This window comes from Macaca nemestrina, chromosome 5 (genome assembly GCF_043159975.1).
Source record: "Macaca nemestrina isolate mMacNem1 chromosome 5, mMacNem.hap1, whole genome shotgun sequence".
In the NCBI taxonomy this organism is placed as follows: Eukaryota; Metazoa; Chordata; class Mammalia; order Primates; family Cercopithecidae; genus Macaca; species Macaca nemestrina.
The window spans coordinates 41,802,139-41,827,329 of NC_092129.1; the positions used below are offsets into that span (position 1 = coordinate 41,802,139).

The 25,191-nt window shown below is 41.7% G+C and overlaps 1 protein-coding gene across 5 annotated transcripts in view; it reads right to left on the minus strand.

Annotated features, from left to right (window-relative positions):
* The window catches only part of LOC105465683 (interleukin 20 receptor subunit alpha), a 50,001-nt gene extending 31,251 nt beyond the window's left edge, over nucleotides 1–18,750 (minus strand). For 2 of the 5 annotated variants that reach the window (XM_071096513.1, XM_011714261.2), the window contains exon 1: nucleotides 18,546–18,665. Coding sequence is in view for 2 of the 5 variants with exons in the window: in XM_011714258.2 (XP_011712560.2) it covers nucleotides 18,546–18,630 (85 nt within the window). In the remaining 3 variants the exon portion in view is untranslated. Of the gene's footprint in view, nucleotides 1–17,999; nucleotides 18,021–18,545 lie in introns of those variants that run through there. The other 3 variants (XM_011714258.2, XM_011714257.2, XM_011714260.2) reach the window with 3 other exon arrangements.
* Nucleotides 18,751–25,191: the final 6,441 nt, after the last annotated feature.

Genomic DNA, 25,191 nt, shown 5'->3' on the forward strand with positions numbered 1-25,191 from the left:
CCATTCAAGTTTCTGAAGCTTATGACCAACTGGGGCAGCCCTAGCATTGCAGAAGCCCTGCTCAACCTTGCTCAGAGAAGGTCCCCAGATGTCCGACCCCCTTTACCCTTCTAAGGCTGAAGTTGTGAAGGAATCAGAGGCTCTGATCTGTTGGACACAGGACACCAGGTCTTATAAGGTCTTGGTATTCTTGATGTCTGGCAAATAAATGCTTTGGAAATGAACTGACCAGGAACCCTTGGGGCTGACGCAAATCATGGCAGATCCTAGATTCACATGAGCATTGAATTGAAGTGGAACAGCTTGAACCACCAAATCTGTGTAGCTTGAAATCACCTCGGTAAGCTTACATTACACACAGGACTGCACAGTCAGAAGATACCCAACAGCTGCGTTTTAATGAAGACACAGGAACCCATGGTATGGCAAGCGGTTGCTACATATTTTATGTGTATTTTTAAATAGGAAAATAGCTTCATAGGCTTGTTGGGGAAAAAAATTTCCACCCAAAGTGAGTTTTCTACTGTGGGAACGAGGTTAAAAGGCAGTACAAAAACACCAGAGGATGATTGACTAATTTCAGGAAGCGGATGTTGTAAACAATGACATTCTAACCACCAAAGAGCAAAACAGGTATGACTGCCTTCACATAGATTACCTTAAGCATTGTTTTAATTTCATCATGCTGAAAGGAAAGGCATGTTTTCTTCTGTCCCAAGTTACAAACTCTTTCTCTTGAAAAATATTAATTGATCTCCCTTCTTCTTCCTAATTATATATCAAGTTCCCACAAAAAGTAAGTCTTCTTTTTTTTCTGAGATGGAGTGTCATTCTTGTTGCCCAGGCTGGAGTGTAGTGGCGTGATTTTGGCTCACTGCAACCTCCGCCTCCCAGGTTCAAGTGATTCTCCTGGCTCAGCCTCCTAAGTAGCTGGGATTACAAGCGCCTGCCACCATGACCAGTTAATTTTTGTATTTTTAGTATAGATGGGGTTTCACCATGTTGGCCAGGCTGGCCTCAAACTCCTGATCTCAGGTGGTCCACCCGCCTTGGCCTCCCAAAGTGCTGGGATTACAGGCATGAGCCACGGCGCCCAGCTGAAAAGTCTTCTAAACAGCACTTAAAATATGATTCAATGAGTACCTACCTGAGAAAAAAGCTGCACAACTGTCTTCTATAAAGGACAGAGCACGATTAGTTCCTTTGCACTTGATTTTCTTTGTCTAACCGTCACCTCACTATTATTTCTCTGACTAATTGCTGGAACAGTGCGCTGCCTCAGTTTTCTCTGTAATAATACTGTCCATTCTTACAGGGTACTGCCAACTGCCCTAACCCAGTGGTTTCTAGTCATTGTTTATGTGAGTAGCTCAGGGAGAGATTCCAGAACAAAAGTTCTAGAGTCACACTGGAGCCTACTCCATGCTCTACGTCTTACCAGCTTTGTGCCCTCAAGCCAGTTACTTAACCTCTGTGCCTCTATTTCTCCATTTGGAAAATGGAACAGTACTATCTGCCTGTTAGGCTTGTTGCAATGATTAAGATTCTTCACATAGAGTTCCTGGAACAGTGTCTCGCACAAAGAAAGAGCTCAATAATTATTCGCTCAGTATTGTCCTCCAAAGTTACTATCCTCATTTTACAGCTTAGTGGAGAGAGGCCCAGGGAGGTTGAATGACTGCCCATGGTTTTTCAGCCATTTGGTGGATGCTCAGGCCCAAGTGTGCTGGCCAAGACAGGGCTCTCCCCTGGGATACTTACCTTTAGGTGAGTGGGAAATGCTCCCAAGTACAGTGTTGTGGGAAGAAAAGATTATATGACCATGATCAATTCTGCATATTAGACTGTAGCTTCTAAGGAAAGATATAAGAAAGTCAATGAGGTAAACTCAAGTATTATTCTTTTAAGCTTTTCCTGGTGGAACTGTTCAGTTATATTCATGTGACAAATAGTTACTGGCACCTACTACGGGCTAGAAGTAGAATCTATGATAGGCACGGGGGTACAGTTGAGGACAGAAATAGACAGAAGGGCTGGGCGCAGTGGTTCACACCTGTAATCCTAGCACTCTGGGAGGCTGAGGTGATTGGATCACCTGAGGTCAGGAGTTTAAGACCAGCCTGGCCAGCATGGTAAAACCCCGTCCCTATTAAAATTACAAAAATTAGCTGGGCATGGTGGCGTGCCCCTGTAGTCCCAGTTACTTGGGAGGCTGAGGTAGGCGAATTGCTTGAACCTGGGAGACATAGGTTACAGTGGGCTGAGATCGTGCCACTGCACTCCAGCCTGGGTGACAGTGAGACTCCATCTCAAAGAAAAAAAGAAAAAAGAAATTGACAGAAGGCCTTGCTCTCATGGAGGAGATATTTTCTGAGTCTGGGGCACAACCATCAATATATACTTTCTCTGCCAGGTACCTGCACATTTATATGGATGAGCAATACATAAGTCATACAGAAAAATTGGTGTCATTTCTTTATGGCCACACCTCCATAAGTAAATCTATGATGTGCTTAAACATGTTTTTTTAGTATTTTGCTGTTGGTGCTTCACAGCAAGTAAGACTTTAACATAGAGACTATTTAAAAAAATAAATCTATTGAAGTTTACCCATTAAAGAGAGTGTGTACCTTCAAAGTCATTTACTTGGGAGGGTTTATGATTATTCTCATGATACTTCTTAGGTCATGGCATTTGAGGGATGCTTCCTTTCAGCTACAATTATCTTTAGAGGTAGCTTAGAAACACGCAAAAAAATTCAATCTCATTTTTTTAATAGTTACATCTTGCTTTTGCTCAATATAGCATTACCCAGCTTGATCACCCAAACTTGTGGAAAGTGGCTTTGAATGCTTTCAAAAATAAAATTCATTCCCCCAAGTTGAAAGTTTGCCACTCAATGGAATATTCTGATCAGTGTGTGCCAGGCTGTACCTGCAACTGAGAAAAGGGAGCTTATGAAATTCATTGTTGTGAGATTTTTGTGTGTAGCCTCCCATAATGACTATTATTAATTTGTATAAGCCAGCCCCATTGTTAGAAAACCAGTCCCACTACTTTATGTCATCTCTTAGATTATATAAAGCTCTTCCCTTACCTTTTAGAAAATAAACTTTTTGGGCCAGGCACGGTGGCTTGCACCTGTAATCCCAGCGCTTTGGGAGGCCAAGGTGGGTGGATCACCTGAGGTCAGGAGTTCGAGATCAGCCTGACCTATGTGGTGAAACTCCGTCTCTACTAATAATACAAAATTAGCCGGGCATGGTGGTGTGCAACTGTAGTCTCAGCTACTTGAGAGTCTGAGACAGGAGAATTGCCTGAACCTGGGAGGTGAAGGTTGTAGAGAGCTGAGTTCACTCCACTGCACTCCTGCCTGGGCAACAGAGCAAGAATCCGTCTCAAAATAAAATAAAATAAAATAAAATAAATAAAAAAAATAAACTTTTTGAGAGTGAGTACCTAATGTTCTTCACATGTTATAATCTCCAAAGCATCTCAGTTGGTAGTAATGATCATCATAGTAACTGGAAAAGTAGATTCGAATGTGGGTTGAAATCTTTACTACTTGGTAATATGCCTCAGAAGGGAAAATATAAAAGAAAGAACAAGGTCAAAGACAAACTGTTCAGGACCACTAAAGTACTGAAAAGAATAGCTGTTGGAAACTCCAAGTTCAATCAATAACTATTTCTTAAATATCGACAGTTTATTCCTCAACTCATTTTTAACACTCGTACTTCTTTTTATCCTCCTAGAGGTAATGCAATTCTTCCATTAATACCTTCATGACTTGAAATTTTCAGGAGGAAAGTCAACAAGATAAAAGTGGAAGAAAAAAATAATAGAAAGGGTAAAAAAAAAAAAAAGAGGCAGAAATGATTAAATGGTAAATGATGGACGAAAGAACATTAGAGAAAGGGAGGAAAATAGAGATTCTTTCGTTTTCATTAAAGAATTATGGTGGAAAATGTCAGCAGTTTGTGATTTTTTTTTTTTTTTTTGAGACAGGGTCTGACTCTATCACCCAGGCCGGAGTGCAGTGGCGTGATCATAGCTCACTGCACCCTCAAAATCCTGGGCTGAAGTGATCCTCCCTCCTCAGTCTCCTGAGTAGCTGGGACTACAGCTGCATGCCACCATGCCTGGCTAAGTTTTAAAACACTGTTTTGTAGAGATGGGGTCTCACTAATGTTGCCCAAGCTAGTCTCAAACTTTTGGGCTCAAGCGATCCTCTTACCTCAGCCACCCAAAGTGTTGGGATGACAGGCGTGAGCCACCATGCTCAGCCACCAGTTTTCAATGCATGTATCAGTAAGTACTTCAGTAAGCTGAAAAGCAACAGTAAGGCTATTTGGCAAAGAATAAATAAGATTGATGGGATGAAATACAGTGTAACTCTTTTCCCTCATGACACACACTTCTGGGTGCCTCCTTTACTCATAAAGACCACATGTCCCTATCATCAGCTTTCCCAAAGTTTTGTATTTATGTATCTAATTTATACTTTCACATGTGACATTGTCCTTAGGAAGGACAGAAAGAGTAAAGAAAAAGGAACAGTGGGACAAGACAATAACTAACATTATTTTTGTTGCCTTTCTCAAATGATTTAATCTTAACCAATCATTTGAGAAAGGCGGTGAAAATAATGTTAGTTTATTGATTAACCCCAAGAGTTGGTTCTTTTCCTTTTTGAAAGGGAAAAAATGAAAAAAAAAAAAAAAAAAAGGTTTCCCAATACTCAGGTGTAGTAACTTTTCAATTTGCCCAGTGGATGAGTACAGGGATGATTCAAACACTCCTTGGACATCTCTGGAGTATGCTTTCAGCATCATCTCCCCTTCACCTCCTCCACTATTATGTACCCATTCTCACCTTTTATACTTATTTCCTCCCAGCCACGCATCTCAACAGTTACTATTCATTGTAAATATTTACTGTTCTTTACCATTAACAATAACTATTGTTATTATATGAATAACTGCCATTATTATCAGTAATAAACATTGCCACGAATTACTTATCTGTGGAAAGCTGGCAAATGGCAGGCCAATGGCAGTGGACATCAAAAGACTTAAAACAGCCCATTTCCTGCAGGCGCATCCAATTCACTCGCCTAATGCTGGATACCCTTCCTGCACAAGTTACCTTTCATCCCATAACAGCCACAATAAATTAACAAACAGTGCTGTTGCTGGGGCTCTGGATGATGCAATGTACAGCTGGGTATAGCTGGTTAACTGCACTGCTACCTCAAAGATCAACTTAAACCACTGGTGCACACTTCAGAAATATGTCATGCGCTGCATAACGACGTTTGGTGATGCTGGTCCCATAAGATTATGTATATATAAGATGTGTATGTATTTTTAGATACACAAATACTTACCATTGTGTTACAAATGCCTACAGTATTCAGTACAGTAGCATGCAGTACAGCTTGGTAACCTAGGAGCAATTGGCTATGCCATATATCCTAGGTGTGTAGTGATAGGCTATTTCATTTAGGTTTGGGTAAGTACATTCTATGATGTTTGCACAAGGATGAAATCACTTAAGGACACACTTCTGAGAAGGTATTCCCATCATCAAGTGATGCTTCACTGTCTAGAACTATGTCCTTCGTATAATCCTGTATCAGGTTGTGATCAAGAAAATGAAAGAGGATGGTTATCCAGTATGAGGCTGGGTGTGTTGGCTCATGCCTGTAGTCACAACATTTTGGGAGGCAGAGGTGGGAAGATCACTTAAGGCTGAGAGTTCTAGACCAGCCTGGCCAACATGGCAAAACCCCACCTCTACCAAAAATACAAAAATTATCCGGGCGTGGCAGTGCATGCACCTGTAATCCCAGCTACTTGGGAGGCTGAGTCATGAGAATCACTTGAACCTGGAAGGCAGAGGTTGTAGTGAGCCAAGATCGTGCCACTGCACTCCAGCCTGGGCAACAGAGCAAGATTCTGTCTCAAAAAAAGGAAAGAAATCCAGTATGGTATCCACTAGGAATGAATTAGAATAAGCTCTGTGGAGAGAAAAAAGATTGTTGTGTTGTTGCATAGGTGGTAATGTGGGGAGCCTCCTGGGGGAAACGTAAGAAATGTGGAGTGTTAGGCAGGGGCTAGTCTCAGTGGCAGGAGAGAGCTAGTGGGAACCAGGGTACAGAGGCCAGCCCCAAGGACAGAGTGACAGGGCAGGTTCCCTCAGGCAGGTGGAGGGCACAAGGCAGGTGAAGTGATGGCCTGGTACTGCCCAGGCAGTGGTCATCTCTGGGCCTCAGAAATCATGGAACCTACTCTTTCATAGATGAGAAAACCAAAGCCCATTCAAGGTAAGTGACTTGCCCACAGAGGGCAGTGGATGAGGAGGGGCTGAACTTCCATCCTCTGATTTCCCGATTGCTATTCTTTCCACATGGCCCTGAGATCCTGGCTCCAAGTTCTCACTTTCTGTTTTGGTGGAAGCATTTGTGTACAGTAATTTCAATGTTGCATTTCTTTTAACTTTCAAGAAAATAATGAACAGTATTTACTTCTGCTGATTGTTGCTTGGAATTTGGAGGCAAATGAGATTGATGGTGTGATCTCAACTGGAATCTCAGACTTTCCAATCACACACTAGGAAGATGGAAGTGTTCAGTAGCCATCAAAAACACTATCAGAATGGTGAATTGTTCTGAAGGTGACCCAGACTAGGATCAGACCTCTTTAAGGCTGAATTATGCCTTGATAAAGTTATGTAACTAAATGCAGTAAAATGAACAGTTTCCACACGCTGAACAGACCTTGCAGCAGTAGACTGACTCTTTAAGGTACCTGCATTATTTTGCCACAAGATATAAAAGAAGAGTAGTCAGGATAAAAGCAGGGCAATAATGAAGAGATGTCCACAAAGAAGAGTCCAAGTCCCTTGTATTAGTTTCCTAGGGCTGCCAAAACAGTACCACAAACTAGGTGGCTTAAAACAATGGACATTCATTATCTCACAGCTCTGGAAGCTGGATGTCTGGTATCAACGTGTCAGCAAGGCCACACTCCCTCAGATGGTTCTAGGGAACAATCCTTCCTTGCCTCTTTCAGCTCCTGGTGGCCCCAGGTGTTCATGGCAACATCACTCAAGTCTCTGCCCACCTCAGCCTTCATGTGGCTTTTCTGAGTCCCATCCTCTTCTTACAAGGACACCAGTCCACCCTAATTCTGGGATGATTTCATTGTGAAATCGAATATAGTTTGGTTATGTGTCCTCACCCAAATCTCATGTTGAAGTATTAAAAATTCCCAATGTTAGAGGTAGGGCCTGGTGGGAGGTGATTCGACCATGGGGGTGGATTTCTCACGAATGGAATGCCCACAAAGTGGGCAATAGTGGTTTAGCACCACCCACTTGGTGCTGTTCTCCTGAGACTGAGTGAGTTCTCACAAGATCTGGTTGTTTAAAGTGTGCAGCGCCTCCCCACCATTGCTCTCTCCTGTTTCTGCTCAGGCCATGTGACATGCTTGCTCCCCTTCTGCCTTCTGCCGTGATTGTAAGTTTCCTAAGGCCTCCCTAAAAGCCAAGCAGATGCCAGCACCATGCTTCCAGTGTGGCCGGCAGAACCAAGTGCCAATTAAACTTCTTTTCTTTATAAATTTCCCAGTCACAGGTATTTCTTTGTAGCAAGGCGAGAATGGACCAATACAAAATTCTGAACTAATTACATCTGAAAAAATTTTACTTCCAAATAAGGTCACATTCTGAGGTTGTAGGTGGAAATTACTTTTGAGGGGACACTATTCAATTCACTGTTTCACTGGAACACCTCCCGAAACAACTTGGATACTGGACCCGGTGAGACAGTCCCTTTGATCTTGTTCATAACAGAGTCCTTAAAGGACTGAGTTGACTCAGGAAGTGGTAAATAGTACCTATGTCAGAAGCCACAGCATAATGTGTGCCTTTTGATTACTGTGGTTTGAGTGAGTATTGCAAGGAGCCGCAGACCACAGTGGCTTGCTGAGGCTGCCAATGATCTTGAGGTCAGTGTCCTACAGTCACAAAGCTCCTGACTCCTACCCACTAGATGACTACCACTCAGAAAAATCATCCTTTCCATGGGATTTTGCTATTACTGGCTTTTTGTTTGTTTGTTCATTTTTAGTGTTATAAGAAAGAATGTGAAAAGGAATATTAACTACTTGGTAATTTATACATGGAATATGCTGATAGCAGGACTTAGCTTTATTTGTTTGCTAATATTTAAATTTAAAAGACCTGAATTTATTTTATTTTTTATATTTAATTTTAAGTTTCAGGATACATGTGCAGAATGTGCAGGTTTGTTACCTAGGTAAACGTGTGCCACAGTGGTTTGCTGCACCTATCAACCCATCACCTAGGTAATAAGCCCCGCATGCATTAGCTATTTATCCTGATGCTCTCCCTCCCCCAGCACCCCTCACAGGCCCTGATGAGTGTTGTTCCCCTTCCTGTGTCCATGTGTTCTCATTGCTCAGCTCCCACTTAAGAGTAGGAACATGTGGGCCGGGTGCTGTGGCTCACGCCTGTAATCCCAGCACTTTGGGAGGTGGAGGCGGGCAGATCACAAGGTCAGGAGATCGAGACCATCCTGGCTAACATGGTGAAACCCCATGTTATATTTTAAAAATATAGGAAACTAATACAAGGGACTTGTTTTATATTTTAAAAATACAAAAAAAAATTGGCTGGGCGTCGTGGGGGGGCGGCTGTAGTCCCAGCTATTCGGGAGGCTGAAGCAGGAGAATGGTGAGAACCTGGGAGGTGGAGGTTGCAGTGAGCTGAGATCGCACCACTGCACTCCAGCCTGGGCGACAGAGCGAGACTCTATCTCAAAAAAAAAAAAAAAAGGAGTGAGAGCATGTGGTATTTGGTTTTCTGTTCCTGTGTTAGTTTGCTTAGGATAATGAATTCCAGCTTCATCCATGTCCCTGCAAAAGGACATGATCCCATTCGTTTTTATGGCTGCATAGTATTCCATGGTGTATATGTACCACATTTTTAAAAAGACCTAAATTTATATTGAATTATAAATATTTTATATAATACAGATGACAACCTACTTATGACTACTGATTGAATTACTATGGTTTTTCCTAAAAGTATTTAAGGCATTTATTCATAGAAAGGCATTTACTGGGATATCAAGTTTCTTTTCTGATTCACCTTTTATCCTTGAGTAAGAAGAATGTGATGTGATATATACATATACATACATGTATATTAATTAACCAACAACTCTTATAAGTCTCAGTTGAAAGGACCTTCCTGTAGGAAGCCCTGCCTGACACTATTATTAGATCAGCTGTGTTATCCTATGCCTCTAAAGAAACTGTTGTCCTCAATTCTGGCATTTATATTTTAATGCAATCACTTACTTGTCTATATTTCTCTGAAGACTAAATGAAGAAAGGGACCTTGCTTTCTTGTTTACCCTGAAGCCTAGAGCAGCTCTTCATATGTGTAAAAGGATGACACTGAATGAATGAGTGAACAAAAAGCACTCGAAGGATTATTTAGAAATTATATTGAGTCGGGATATAGTTAAACTTTTTGAAAACTCAAAATGGAGGCATGGGGTATTAAGGTAATCCTATTTTGTTAAATCTGATCACTTCAAATACCTCATTCCCCTAAATTATGGGCTGCATGTGATATTCTACTTTGCACTTAAAATTGATACGCTAATTTAAAAAAATAACAAGTTGAGCATTTAGTAGATAATTCATAGACATTCTGCAACATAGATAGGTTCGTTGGAAATGGAGAGGGATGCTGGGCTGGAAGACTATGGGTAGTTATGCCTTACATATGAAAACGGTCTTTGTTGGAACAAGGCAGAGGATTTCTCAGGGCAACTGCTCCCTAAAGCAGGCAAGATGGGAGGCAGAGGTCTCAGAAGAGTGAGCTTCTCTGCTGGATATAAAGGTCTTTATTCTTGATATCAAGTAACCACTGACAGCTCTGCCTTATGGTCAAGTTATGGAAAGCACAAGAGAAGAGACCTTGTCCGGGCCCTCAACATTCTCAGTAGAGGCTTTCAGCTCTGACCCTTCTGCAAAAGTTTTCCTTCACTGGACACAGACTCCAAAACATGTTGGAGAGGAGGAACCACTGCATGTGGCTGAGAAAACAGATTCTTTTCCACCAGGATGCCCACAGATCCTGCTTGCTACTCTGTAAGTCTTTGAGGGTGGTAGATGTGATGAGTTGGACTGTCTTGCCCAAAAGAAATACGTTGACATCCTAACTTCAGTACTTCAGAAAGTGATCTCACTCAGAAATAAGGTCTTTAGAGAGATGAGCAAGTTACAATGAGGTCATTAGGGTGGGCTGAAATGCAGTATGACTGGTGTCCTCATAAAAAGGGAAATCTGAACACAGACGGACATGCAGAGTCTTCTGGAAGACTACGTGAAGGCAAACAGGAAGAACGCCATGTGAAGATCGGGGAGAGATCAGGGTGTCGTGTCTACAAGCCAAGGGGTGCCTAAGATTGCCAGCACCACCAGAAGCTCAAAGAGGCACAGAATGGATTCTCCCTCACAGCCTTCAGAACGAATCCACCCTGCTGACACCTTGGTTTCAGACTTCCAGGCTCCAGGACTGTGAGGCAATCAAGTTGCGTTATTTTAAGTCACCCAGTTTGTGGCATTTCGCCATGGCAGCCTTGAGAAGCCAATAGACTAGGTGTCTGTTGCTTTCTCGTATCTTTCCTCAACAATGAGCACAATGTTTATTGAAAAGAAAAATGAATGCTCTAAGAGCTGCTGGAGTCTCCTGAAAGTGAAGATGAGGGGATTGATGTTGAGCAAAAAAACAAAAACAAAGAAAATCCTGCAAAGTTGGTAAGGAGGACATTTAAATAGGGTTGATAATGTAAACAAATGGTTTAACTAGGAGCATATAGCTGCCAAAATATCCCACGTCATCAAAATGCAAATGTAGCTGTATGGAATGGAACTTTGGATTATCCAGCCGAGAGGAAGCTCGGTGAAAAGTAGACATGGTATATATGTTGAAATCAAGAAGTACAAACAAAGCTTCCCCACAAGTCTGTACAGGACAAAGTATGCCTTTTCTCTGTGTTGTGGGTAGAGCTGGCATTTGCTTGAACAGTGGATAGTAATTGAGGTATCCATTTTGGTGGTGCAAAGTGTAATGCAGGGATCGCTACCCTCAAAAAACAGACCCAATTTCGTATAGATATTTATAGTCAATAAAAATTGTCCTTTCAGAAAAGAGTAGCCTTAGTTGCATTTAAGACCATTGTCATAAATTCTAGATAAAACACTATGCCATACTTTCATTCTCTATACTGTAAGAAGCAAACAGAAACAAAATCACCTCCAGAGCAATATGAAATTCTGCGTTTGAATGAGGGTCTGTGTCTCACAGATGACAACAAAGATAAGGAAGGAGGGCGCCTTTTAGACATCAGAGGCCTGTGTTCATCAAGAACCTGATGCTGAATCACTGGAGGGTAAATGAACCTTCCAAGGTTCAGTGTTTAGAATGTCGTAGACCTTCTAACAAACATTGTGCAGTCTCATCATGATCTATAGGAAGTCAGCCCGAGAGGCTGCAAACAAACTGGAACATACACTGGAAATACTGGGAGAAAGAAGGCACCTGGCAGTTTTCTGGGGAAGTGGTTTTCTGGAGAGGAAAGAAGACACAGAGGAAATGTGATGGTTGCATTCAATGATCTGAACAACTTGTCCAGTATGACTTCATCAGCTTAGAATGAGGACTAACAACAAGTGAAAATTGAAGGATCAAGGCTCAGCTCATTTTATGAAAGAACTTTTTAATAGTTGAAATCTGCAGTGACAGGACATCCTGCCTGCCTGGGTGCAGGGTAGTGAGTATCCTGTGATGAGAGGTGCTCACATAGCAGACAGGTCATTACTTGGAAGTGATGCTACAGAGGACAATCAAGAGAGTGGCAGCTGGGTGAGGTGACCTTTAAGGTCCTGTCAACTCTGGGTTTCTACATCAAAAGGAATTCTGAAAGATAAAGCAGAAGAAGTATTTAATTTTAATGTCTCTGACCAGCATGCTTTCTTTCTATAGTTCTTTCGTTCTCCTTTTTTTTTTTTTTTTTTTTTTTTTTTTTTGAGACAGAGCCTTGCTCTGTTGCCCAGGCTGGAGTTACAGTGGTGAGATCATAGCTCACTGCAGCCTCAAACTCCTAGGCTCAAGTGATCCTTCTGCCTCAGCTTCCCAAGTAGCCTGGCATTACCAAGGCTGGCTATTAAAAAATTTTTTTTTTGTAGAGATGGGGTCTCTCCCAGGCTGCTCTCAAATTCCTGGCCTCAAGTGACCCTCCTGCCTCAACCTCCCAAAGGTCTGGGATTACAGGCATGAGCCATTACCCTCGGCCTTGTTCTCCAGTTTTATATGTAATTGATAGATCTTGGAATTGATTAAAGTGATTTAATTCATGTTTCTGTATTTTGTGTCATGTAGTCATAAACTGTAGACTAAGAACATGTAAAAATGCTGTCAGAACATCACGATGATAGCAAAAGTATAATGTTATAATTAAGATGGATAACGTGGTTTTACTCCATAAAATATATGCTGCCTTAAGCCTCAGATGATCATTTTTTTTTAAATCAATATGGAAGTCAACATGTCAATGACACCTGGTAAAACTGTACTTTGAAGAAAATGGTGCAATAGAAAGTCATTTTTAAAATGTCAATGCATATAATGAAAGTTGATTTTAAGCAAACCATACAACTTTACTGAACAACCATTTTGTGAAAAATACTATGCCAAGCACTAAAAAAGGCAACATAGAGACATGCAGTATTAAAAAATTATAAAAACAGCAAATGCTTTATGTTGAAATGTTTATACTGAAATCTTAATTTTACAGCAGTAATCCCACTTGCCTATTGTCTTTACCCACAGTTTATAAGTAAATGAAATATATACGTCCTACCTCATGGTTCTAAGAGTCAGAGCTAAACGAAAAGGTATAATCAGGGAAGTGGTGCTTCCTCCTCAGCCCTACTACCTCATTCCTACTCCTCGCCGCTTCCCATGGGAAACCAATCTCCTTGACTGCTCTCCAGGTGGCGAATACTGCCTTTCCTGAATTCATTCTATAGGAAGCTGAGTAGTTCCAGGCAGGAGGAGTACACATTGTGAGGAGTGAGGCTGGATATACCTATAGCCATACACTTGGATGTTGGGTACATGATACTCTCTGGGGAGGCTGGGGCTGGGCCTCAAGCTGATAGATGGCGAGGCCTGCAAATCTATAGATAAGAAATCACCCCAAATCTGCTTGAAAGGCAATAGGAGAGAGGTTGAAAAAGAAGACATTCTTTTTCGATAAAAAGAACACTTGAGCGAACAAATCTTCCATGAGGTGCGGTACAGAAATCAGATTTAGACCTGGATCTTAAAACATACACATATTTGCTCATCGGTGCAAAAGAAATTCAGAAAAAATAAACAAGAAATGAAGGAGATGGCATGGAATGTGGACCAAGAACAAAGTAGAAATGCTGTTAGAATATCACAATGACAGCGTAAGTACAACGTCGTAATCACATTTATAGTGTAATGGGAAAGAGGTGGTGGTATGGTGAGGAATGGAAAGGGAGTAGTAGGGCTCAGGAGGGAGCCACAGTTCTCTGAGAAAACCGTTTTGTATAGTTCTGACTTTTATAAGCACAGTAATTATTTCACCTAGCTGCCTAATACCCCAAACGCCACAAACAAAACGACTAGCACGGGGGGAACCCAAATTGTAATACAAGTAGTTTAACAAATGAACTGAACTTCTCCCAAATGGATAGAATAACCACACCAAAAGGAATAAAGAAAAAGAAAGGACTAACCCAGGTAACTTTGGTCAACAGTATCTTCACTGGATATTATAAAGATTAAGACAAGAAAACTGTACATAAAGGCTATAATTTAGTAAGTACATGTTTTTCTCATAGGAGCATGAGTTAGCAATCCTGAAACTATATTAGAATTAGGTAAATACGTCTATTGTAGATAATGACATCTGGGTTTCTCACTGTTAGACAAAGAAGCTATAAATGAAACAGGAGGGCTAGAATGAACCTTGACTGTTAGGTTGAAATTGGTGGCACCATTATAAACTCACGGTCTTAAATATATATACACACCCAGAGATAGATACAGAAATATAGATGTGCGTGTATAATTAGGTTAGTCTACACACACATATTTCTCAGCTCTGTCCACCGAGAGCACCTAGAAACAACATTCCAGTAGCAATAAGCATGCCTCACACCCAAATCTTAGTTTCTAAACACCTTTCTCCAATAGAAGGAACCAGAGCTTCCTAAGGAAGTCATTAATTCCAGGCCTGGGGCAGGGAAAACACAGATGAGTCTGGAATGCTGTTGGTGCTAGAAAGTTAATGAAGCGCTCAAAAAAGATGGGGTTCCTCTGAGGGACACAGAAGCCAAACTGAAGGAACTCTTAGTGGCCAAAGCTGGAACAGCATGAGCAATAAAACTGATAATGATAGTATTGGATTATAAATGAAAGAATAAGGCACATCCACGAGTCCATACTGATATACTTAACCAATTGAATAAATAACTAAAAAAGCAAAAAAGATGGCCCTTCCTTGCAACAGAATTCCAGTGAATAAACGTGGAAGAAAAGAGTGAAATAAAAAATCACTACTAGACATAGTAGTTGTTGCAGTCAAAATCCACTGATGGATACTAAAAATAGTTGGGTGTGAGTTTGGGGAGAAGCAGGATTTTTGCATAATCTCAAAGTATCCGTCTGCAAAATATTTATTAGTCACAAAGTGAAAAATGGTAACTTTATAGTAAACTCTGAAGAGACCACCTTAACCAAGCGATGAAGGTTAACATCACCATTAAGAAGACATGTTGATATTACAAATTCTTTGAAGTGACAATTTACGTGGCATTTTTGCCAAAATGGAATAACCTCATTCTAAGCTTGAGGAAACTTTACATGAACCCAAACTGAGGGATATTCTAAGGAAGAGGTAACCGGGACTCTTCAAAAGGATCAAGGTCATGAAGTAAAGAAAGGCTGAGGAACTGTCACCAATTGGAGGAGACTAAGGGGACATGATCACTAAACGTAATGGGAGATCCTGGATTGGATCCTGAAACAGAAAAAGGGCATTATTGGAAAAACGGGTGAAACTCCAACAAGGTCTATCATTTAGTAAGTAGTGTTATACCAGTGTTAATTTCCTGGTTCTGAACATTGTACAATGGTTATATAAGATGTTCTAACTGGGGGAAACTAGGTGAGGGGGATATGGGAACTCTTTATCCCCCTGTGCTGTTTCTGAAACTTTTCTGCAAGTCCCAAATTAGTTCAAAATTAAAAGTTAAAAAAAGAAAATAATTCTGCAAGGTTAATTAGTTCACTAGAATCATTTATGTCTCTCTGTGTGTGTGTGTGAGTGAAGTATTTCCAGGAATAACTTCTCAGTGAAATAAAATACTGAATGCTGCTATGTTTGTATCAAAGAAGAGACATTCTGACAAATACTCTCACTCCATTAATTCATTCTAATAAGCATAGTTGTTTTAATATCTAGACTGCAATCTAAAGCTCCAAAACTAAAGTTAGGTTTATTTGTTAATAGACATCATAAGATGTACTTTTTTCCTCTTTGGGGATTTAGGGAAGACCCTGTTGTTTTTGGTTGTTTGAGATATATATACTTTAAGTTCTGGAATACATGTGCAGAACATGCAGGTTTCTTACATAGGTATACATGTGCCATGGTGGTTTGTTGCACCCACCAATCTGTCATCTACATTGGGTGTTTCTCCCAGTGCTATCCCTCCCCTAGCCCCCACCCCCGACAGGCCCCGGTGGGTGATGTTCCCCTCCCTGTGTCCATGTGTTTTCATTGTTCAACTCCCTAGGGAAGACCTTCCTGAGGGAAGCCCATTGGCAGTGAGAGGCCAAAGTCTGAGCAGGAGTTAGCTGCAGATAGAGTGGGACAGTGGCATTCTAGCAGAGGGGCTGCCAGTATGAATCTCCAGTAGGAACTTCCAGAGGAACTGCCACTATGAGTGAGATGGGAAACACTTTGGCTTGCTCTGGGAAGTAGAAAAACGCCAGGATAGCAGGAACTAGGTGGTGTGAGATAATGCTGGAGAGACAGACAGGAATTGGCCACACAGGATCTTGTAGAAGAATTGAGAATGATTCCAGGAACAGTAGAAACCTCTGAAGGGCTTTGAGCAGAGGAGACACATGACCTGAGAAGTCACCGTCTCCCACTCTATCTTAGTGACTTTAAATGCCTGTGTATATTATGCTAACCATGGTTCTTTATCTTTCCTGAGGACAGGATATGGGATAGGCCAACAGGGCAGAGTTTGATAAGCCATAAGGATAAACTTCCCTGTGAAATTCTGTCCCTGGAGGGGTCCAAGAGTGAATGACAGTGTCTCGCACCTGCCTTGAGGGGGCCGCAGAGACATTCTGAATTCCGTTACAACTTTATCTGAAATGAAATACCACGATTTCCCTACAAGGTTCATGACATGATGAATTTTTTTTTTTTTTTCCTCTTTGGATGTTTTGGTATTTTACAGCCTGATCTGGCACTGAGGTGCGAGATGAAATTTTTTAAAAGTTCAAAAAATGAGAGCATTAAAGCATTAATCTACCTGAGAGTAGTAAATTCATAGAACTCTTAGTAAGCCCATGTTGTAGAGAAGACATTGTAGTTAAACCTTCAATTAAGAGCAGGTAGTATCCAGGTAACTACATACAGCTTCTAAGGAGGTCTTCCCAGCAGTCCTTAGACCTTAGCCCGAAGACCCAGGAGAGGACAGGAACACCCTAAGAAGAGCTAAGAAAGTATCCAGGTCTCTTGGGTCAGAAAAGCGTTCTTATTGTTTCTTTTGCCAATTTTGTTTTGAAGTCAAGAATATTACTACCTGGTAATGTCAGCACCCAACGATTTTATTTCTCTTTCTCTCTTTCTTTGTTCCCCTGTCCCCCCAACAAAGACAGGGTCTCACCCTTGCCCAGACTGGACTGCAGTGGTGTGATCATAACTCACTTCAGTTTGGAACTCCTGGGCACACGGAGTAGCTAGGACTACAGGTGTTTGCCACCATGTCTGGCTAGTTTTTTATTTTTATTTTTTTCATTTTTAGTATAGACAGGGGTCTCCCTATGTTGCCCAGGCTGGTCTGAAACTCCTGGCCTCAAGCAATCCTCCCACCTATGCCTCTGTCTCCCAAAGTATTAGGATTACAGGTGTGAGCCACGGCGCCCAGCCTTCTCTCTTCGATTAAAAATAAAAACAAATTTCTGTTAGTTGAAGGCTCAATATTTGCCCGTCAGTCGTTTCTTCCCATTCAGCTTACCCACGAATATTAAAAGGCAAAATAACTATAACTTCTGATAAATTTAGAAGATAAAATATTTTATGTATAATAGCTATCACTGAAAATCTCTTCAAGATCTGTGTGCATACTTTTCTTACCGTTGTAACTATATTGAACTTAACTTCTTCTTTAACTACCAAGGACTCCAGATTCACCGTCAACTTTCTTCCCGCATTCACTCTTACTGTTCAATTCTGGGTTAAAAGACAGCGGGGCCTGAACCAAGTGTCTACAAAGCACAGTATCTGGAGAAACTTTGTTGTTGTTTTTTAAAATAACTTTTTTAAAAAAGGATCCCAGATATCTTGTTTTTTGTTTTTCTGTTTTTTTTAAAAAAAATCTTTGTCTCATATATGAGAAATACAGGAAAAAAAGCAATCAGGTGAATCATTCTGGTTTACTGGATTCCAACCGGTACAGAGTTTAAACTTAAAAACCAAACAAAACGAAAGAGCTCTTCAGTTACCTTACGTCGTAAACGAGTTAAAACTTTTGTTATTTCTGAAAAATCAAAGAGCACTGTCTGTACATGGTCATAACTGCAAAGGAAACAACGGCGTACCCAGGGCAGGGGGAGCTTACTTTAAGAAGCTGCGTCTTTCTGGATCCCGTTCCTTCGGGGCTGACCCTTTCAGGGAGTTTGGTTTTTAAAGCGCGGATCTCGCGACGCGCGGCTTGCAGGACCGCGGGGCCCGGCGGCCGAGACGCGGAATTCACAGGGGCGCCTCGGCGCGGCCGCGGCAGTGGTGGCGGGAGCCTGGGACGTGCGGGCTAGGGGCCCCGCATGGTAACCGTCCCCGACGGCAAGTTAAAGGCTGTGGGCACCGCGCAGAGCGCCCCCGAACGAACTCCCCCCACCCCACCTCAATCCTCCAGACCCAAAGTGCGGAACGCGGGGTCCTGCAAACTTGACCCCGAGCCAGGGTGCGCGCGGCGGCGGCGAGTGTCCCCCGGGCTTCCCGCACCCCCGGGCTGGAAGCGCCGGCCCCCGCGCACCTCGTACTCCGCCTGCAGGAAAGCGAAACCCAGCCGGCGAGCGGGAGGGAAGAACTCGGTCGCGCGCTCTGCCCGGTGGGGCCCCGGCCGGGAGACATCCCCGACCCGCACCTGGCGGCGCGACCCACCTACCTGCCAGTCCCCACGGCGCCGCCAGAAGCAGCAGCAGCAGCGGCGGCAGCAGCGGCCGCAGGGCCGGGCTGCTGGGAGCCCGCATGGGCGGCGGGGCTGGGTCACATGTCGGGGGGCAGCAGACTGCTCCGTCCCATGCCCGTTGGAGCCAAGCGCGTCGGCGCGGCGCCTCCTTCTCTCCCGAAGCTCTGCGCGCGACGCTTCAGGCGACCCGAGGCCCAGGACCGAGGCGCCGCGGCCGCGGCCGCCTTCCCCGGGCTTCCGCAGGAACCAGGGGCGAGCGACTCGCGCAGCCCCCACGCGCGCGACCCCGACTACCCAGCTGGATGGCAGCGCGAGGGCAGTTCTCGGGGATTTATAGTCCCCAGCCACTCGTCTGTCAGTCCTGAGACACTGAAAGTTTCCACCTCTCCGGGCTCATGCCCAGACCAACCGAGTCACTAGGCAGGTAAAACCTTCTGGTAATGAGCGAGGTGAGCGCATTGCAAAGAGATTCTGGTATTTAGGCCGGTCTGATGGTCACTTAAAGTTCAATACCGGAAGACGGATGAAATGGAGAGTTATTTCTCAATATACAGTTAGGCACTCAGCCGTAGATCTTACAGTCATGCATCATTTAAGATGACAGGATTACCTCCTGAGAAATGCGTCTTAGGCGAGTTTCTTGTGTGAACATCTTAGAGTGTACTTACACACACCTATATGGTATAGCCTCTTACACGCCTAGGCTCTATGGTATAGGCTGTTGTTGCTCCTAGGCTACAAACCTGTACAGCAAGTGACTATGCTGAATACTGCAGGCAGTTGTAACACAATGGTAAATATTTCTGTATCTAAACATGTCTGAATGTAGAAAAGGTACAGCAAAAGTACAGTATAGGGCACTTTCCATGAATGGAGCTTGCAGGACTGGAAGTCGTTCTGGCTGAGTCGGTGAGCGGTGAGTGAATGTGAACGCCTAGGACATCGCTGTGTAGTACTATAGGCTGTATAAACACTGTATTACACTTAGGCTACGCTAAATTTTTATTAAAAATTATTCCTTCAATAATCATAAATTAACCTTAGCTTACTATGATTTTTTACTTTCTACTTTTAAATCTTTTAAACTTTATTTATTTATTTATTTATTTATTTTTGAGACGGAGCCTTGCTCTGTAGCCCAGGCCGGAGTGCAGTGCGGGGATCTCGGCTCACTGCAACCTCTACCTTCCGATTCTGATGATTCTCCTGCCTCAGCCTCCAGAGTAGCTGGGATTACATGTGTGTGCCCCCACGCCTGGCTTTTTTTTTTTTTTTTTTTTGTATTTTTAGTAGAGACTGGGTTTCGCCATGTTGGCCAGGCTGGTCTCGAGCTCCTGACCTCAGGTGATCTACCCAACTTGGCCTCCCAAAGTGCTGGCATTACAGATGTGAACCACCACACCCGACCTAAACTTTTTGACCTGTAATAACGTTTAACTTAAAACCCAAACACATTGTGCAGCAGTATGAAAATATTTTTTCTTTGTATTCTTTCTATAAGCTTTTTCTATTTTTCTTTTTCTTTTTCTTTTTTTTTTGTTATAAACTAAGGCACAACCACACATATTAGCCTAGGCCTGCACAGGGTCAGGACTGTCAGTGCTACTGATGCCACCTCCACATCCTGTCCTCCTGGAAGGTCTTTAGAGACAATAGGAATGTTTCAGCTCCATTATAATCTTATGGGACCACCTTTGTATATGCAGTCTGTCATTGACCGAATTTGATTTCATTCAACTCTCACAACCTAAAATTAGGTCCTGGCCCAGTTTTCAGATGAGGCAAGGGAAACTCAGAAAGTCTAGGAATCAGCGTGAAGTCCCCCAAACCTGTGAGTGGCCTGTGACCAGTGGTGTGTGGACTACCACACAAGGCGGTGTGTTCTAGGTTCCATGCTCTTCATAATGGGAGCGGGGAAGAGTGCAATTAAGAGGTAAGTCTTGAAATGCTATATGAAACATCCGAGAGAGGCTTGCAGCTTTGCACCTTTCTAGGTGGTTCTAAAGGTTGGCTGCAGCCGTAGAGAGATACACAATTTACCTCGGATGTGTTCCATCTCTTTTGCCCTTAAATGCCTGTTTTCAAATGCTCCAATGATACTCCAATTAGAGCAACTATTGTTTTCTTTTTCTTTTCTTTCTTTCTTTCTTCTTTTTTTTTTTTTAAAGTGGTCTTTAGTATTAAAAAAAGATCTTTTTTGGTGAGGAGGGAATAAGGAGATAGAGGATGGGGCACGATTTTCTGAGTTGCCTAAATATGCTACTTTCTCCTCCCTGAAAGACTTAGAAACAGAGGAGGAATCTGGGTCAGAGGGCCCCTTAGGCTGAGATGTTAGCTTCGTGGTGCTGAGACGTGAGGCCTCTTCAAACTACTTTTCTTGTTTGTTAGCTGGTTCTTTTCCTTTCCACCAAAAGGGGCCCTGAAGGAATCCTGAAAGGTGGACAAGGAAAGAAGGAACTTGCTTCCTATTTATTTGCTGTTCTTGTCACTAAGGCCCCACAGTGCCTCTTTACCCTGGCAAGGACAGCTAGTTCCAGGAGCAATTGTTTCTAGTTCCCAGCTCCTTCCTGTACTCCCAGAATCAGCTTCACTGCATCTCCTGAGAAATAACAGCACTGAGTAGGCTGTGCCCCATTCTCAAAGGTCTGAGTCCCAGTTTCGTGGAGGCTTTGCTTCTAGGATCTAAACCCCATGTCTGCTTCTAGGATCTAAACCCCATGGTGGTAGTTGCTTCTAGTGGTCACTCTCTCTCTTTCAATCTCAGTATCCCCTTTTTACTTTTTTAGTACTCCAACATTTGTTTAACCAATTCCTTACAGCAGATTCTTTCTGTTGAAATGACTAGTGTGGTTTCTGTCTTCCCAACTGGACTCTTATTGATTCCATTGTAATCCCAGAACATTTTAGGAAGGACTCTGTGTGATCAGTACATTATCAATATTATCTTGAGTTGCTGTTGTTCTTACTTTTTAATTATACATTGTATTAGTTTAGTTTCATCATTATTATCTTAAGTCTTGTGGGTTAAATAGGGTAAATGTTTGCTACAAAAGTGTTTGGGGCCAATCATTTTTAGATATCTAAACTTTTTTATACATTTCTGTTCAAATATGAATCGATCAGATCCTTCAAGAGGCTAAAGCAGACTTGTACAAAGCCTTCCCTTACCTCCTAAGCGTTCTGAACTTGCACAGTGACGTTTCACTATTCCACCAAGTTTTTCGTCCAGCCAGGAAGTGGGAATGGGGTAGGCCATGGGGTAACTGCGAATTGGAGTTTCTCCCCTCATGAGTGGGCTGTCACTTGTTTGATAACCAACAGTTTTCTGCATGCCTCTCGTCCCCTCTCTCCTTTCCTCTTCAAGTTCCCCTTGGCACTTGTCAGAGGCAGTCAAAATTTGACCTCTAAGGCTTGTCTTTTACATATTCACAGACTCACCACTCTGTCCTCAGAATGCCTAAGGGTTCTGCAGGATGAGTGTGACCTGAGAACTTGCCATGTATGCAGTTGATGTTTCCCATGGATTGAAATAAAGAATGGAGTAATAGTTTTTCTTTTGTTTGCATCTGTGACCCAGAACTCACCTTAGCGGGTTTCCTTAGTACCTTTGCATCTGACCTCTTACCCACCTCTGTTAACTTTGGGAATTAGCAGTCCTGGTTCCTCCCCATCTAAGCCTTCCCAGGCAATGTAATCTTTAGTGTGTCCTTCAGAGATTTTTGAAATGATGTTTTTGAATTGAGGTTTTCTTCTACTTCTCAACTTTATAACTCCTCTTGTCATGATTTACCACATTGAGATCTTAATTTTGTGGAACCTGATGTATAGGATTTCCAAGCTTCCTGATCAAAAAGGCCATAAACCACTACTCCTTACCTCCCACCCCAAACACTAATACCGTAGACAAAAAATAATTTTTTTCTATCCTAGTTTAATTCCTAAATGGTTTCCAAGGATAACACATACTAATAATATGAAGTTACTGAATTCTTTCTTTGAGTCAGATCCTACCTAAGAAATTTAAATTTACTAACTACCTCCTTCAATCCTGACAACAATTCTGAGAATTAGTCACATTACCCCAAGTTTCAAAACAAGGAGACAGACTTGGACAGGTCATTCCTTTAATAAGCAACAGAAACTGGAAACTGAATGCTGGTTCATCTATTTTCAAAGTTTGTGCTTTTAATAATTTCCTTATATGCCTCTTACACTTGAGAAAATGTTATGATTTAGCTTTTATAATTAGGTCTATAATACATTGAGCTAATTTTTGTATATGAGAAAAGAGTCAAGATTGATTTTTTTCATATAGATATCTTACTGTTTTTTGAGGTCTGAACTGTAAAACAGCATGAATATAATTGCCAAAGGCCTGATATCCAGCGTATGTAATGAATTGCTTCAAACAAATTAAAAACAAAATAAAAAGACAATCTAATATTGAGTTTATATAGGTTACATACCAGTTAGTTGCCACTGTCTTCTTCTGAGAGAGGAAGAAAAACCCTAGCTCCCTAATGTCAACACATTTCTTGGAAAGTAAATTAATTCTCTCAGGAAGGCAAAGGGGAAAGTACCTACCCTGGAATATAAACATTTGGCTATGGTGGGGAGATAAATTTTATTACTCTTTCAATGAGACTAGATGGCTCCAGGTCTAACACCCTTGCAATGTGAGGAGCAAATGACCCTGTGGAAGAGGAGACAGTCTATGGCATAAGCCATCCAGAAACGTGAACATATCTGTGTTTCCCTGCTGTCTCATTATTTGAATATACTCCATTTGATTGCCCATTCTCCAGTTGATAGACATTTGGGTGGTTTCATTATTGAGTTGTAGGTGTCCTTTACGTATTCTGGGTACAAGTTCTTTGTCAGATATGTGTGTTGCGAATATTTTTGCCCACTTCATCACTTGCCTTTTCATTTTTACAATGATGTCTGCAAGAACAAAAGTTTTTAATATTGATATAATCAAGTTTTTCATTTTTTTCTTTATGATTGTGGCATCTCATGTAAGAAGTCTTTGTGTATCCGAAGGTTGAAAGATAGTTTTTCCTAGAAATGTAGTTTTAGCTTTTATAATTAGGTCTACAATACATTGAGCTAATTTTTGTATATAGTATGAGAAAAGATTAGAGATTATTTTCTTTCCAAATAGATGTCTTACTGTTTTTGTACTATTTGTTAAAAAGACTCATTCCACATTAAATTGCTTTAGCCATTATTGTCAATTGAAGATATATGTATTGGATCTTTTTTAGATGTCTACTCTTTGGTCTCTTTGTCCATTTTGCACCAATACCATGTTTTAACAAAAGGAACTTTTTAGTTTTTATTTTTGTACTTGTATACTGAAAAGTTTCAAAGGCAGTAGTGCAGAGTTTCTGTACAATCCTCACACAGTTGCATCACCATTGTTCATTTCTAAAACTAAGAAACTTCCATTTCCATTGGCACATTACTACTAAGCAAACTTAGATTTTATTTGGATTTCTCTAGTCTGTCTGTCTTTCTTTCTTTCTTTGTTTCTTTCTTTTTTCTTTGTTTCTTTCTTTCTTTCTTCTTTCTTTCTTTCTTTCTTTCTTTCTTTCTTTCTTTCTTTCTTTCTTTCTTTCTTTCTTTCTTTTTCTTTCTCTCTCTCTCTCTCTTTCTCTCTCTCTCTTTCTTTCTTTCTTTTTTTTGTCTTTTTGTCTTACTCTGTCATCCAGGCTGGAGTGCAGTGACATGATCTCTTGCTGACTGCAACCTCTGTCTCCAGGGTTCAAGTGATTCTCTTGCCTCAGCCTTTCGAGTAGCTGGGATTACAGGCGCCCACCACCACGCCCAGCTAATTTTTGTATTTTAGTAGAGATGGGGTTTCACCATGTTGGCCAGGCTGGTCTTGAACTCCTGACCTCAAGTGATCCACCTGCCTCGGCCTCCCAAAGTTCTGGGATTACAGGTGTGAACCACCACACATGGCCAGGATTTCTCTAGCTTTTCTATTGCTGTTCCAGGGTCCAATCCAGGGTATCATTGCTACATTTAGTCCGCATGTCTCCTCAGACTTTAGTCTGATAGTTTCTCAGTTTTTCCTTTTTTTTTTTTTTGACAGTCTTAAGGAATATTGGCCAGGTATCCTATAGAATGTGTCCCAGTCTGGGTTTATGGTTTTTTTTTCATGATTAGACTGGAGTTAATGGTTTCTTGAAAAAGTACCACAGAGGTGAAGGGCTCTTTTTATGAAGGGCTACTCTTTATATCAAGAGTATATGACATTACATGACATTGATAATGATGTTAACCTTCATCACTTGCTTAAGGAAGTGTTTGCCGGGTTTCTCTACTGTAAAGGTATTGTTTTACATTTTCCTACTCTATATTTTAGAAGACAATCATTAAGTCTAACCTACCCTTGGGGAGGGACAGTGGTGGTGGCCAAAATTAAGCTCCCCCTTCTGACGGGAGGAAGTATCTTTGTATGTTATTTGGGAATCTTCTACAAGGAAGATCTGTCCCTTCTCCCTATTTACTTATTGATTTATTTAAATCACTTATTTAAATTAATATGGATTCAGATGTATTTATTTTATACTTTGGGTTATAGTCCAATGCTACATTCTTTATTTTCTTGCTC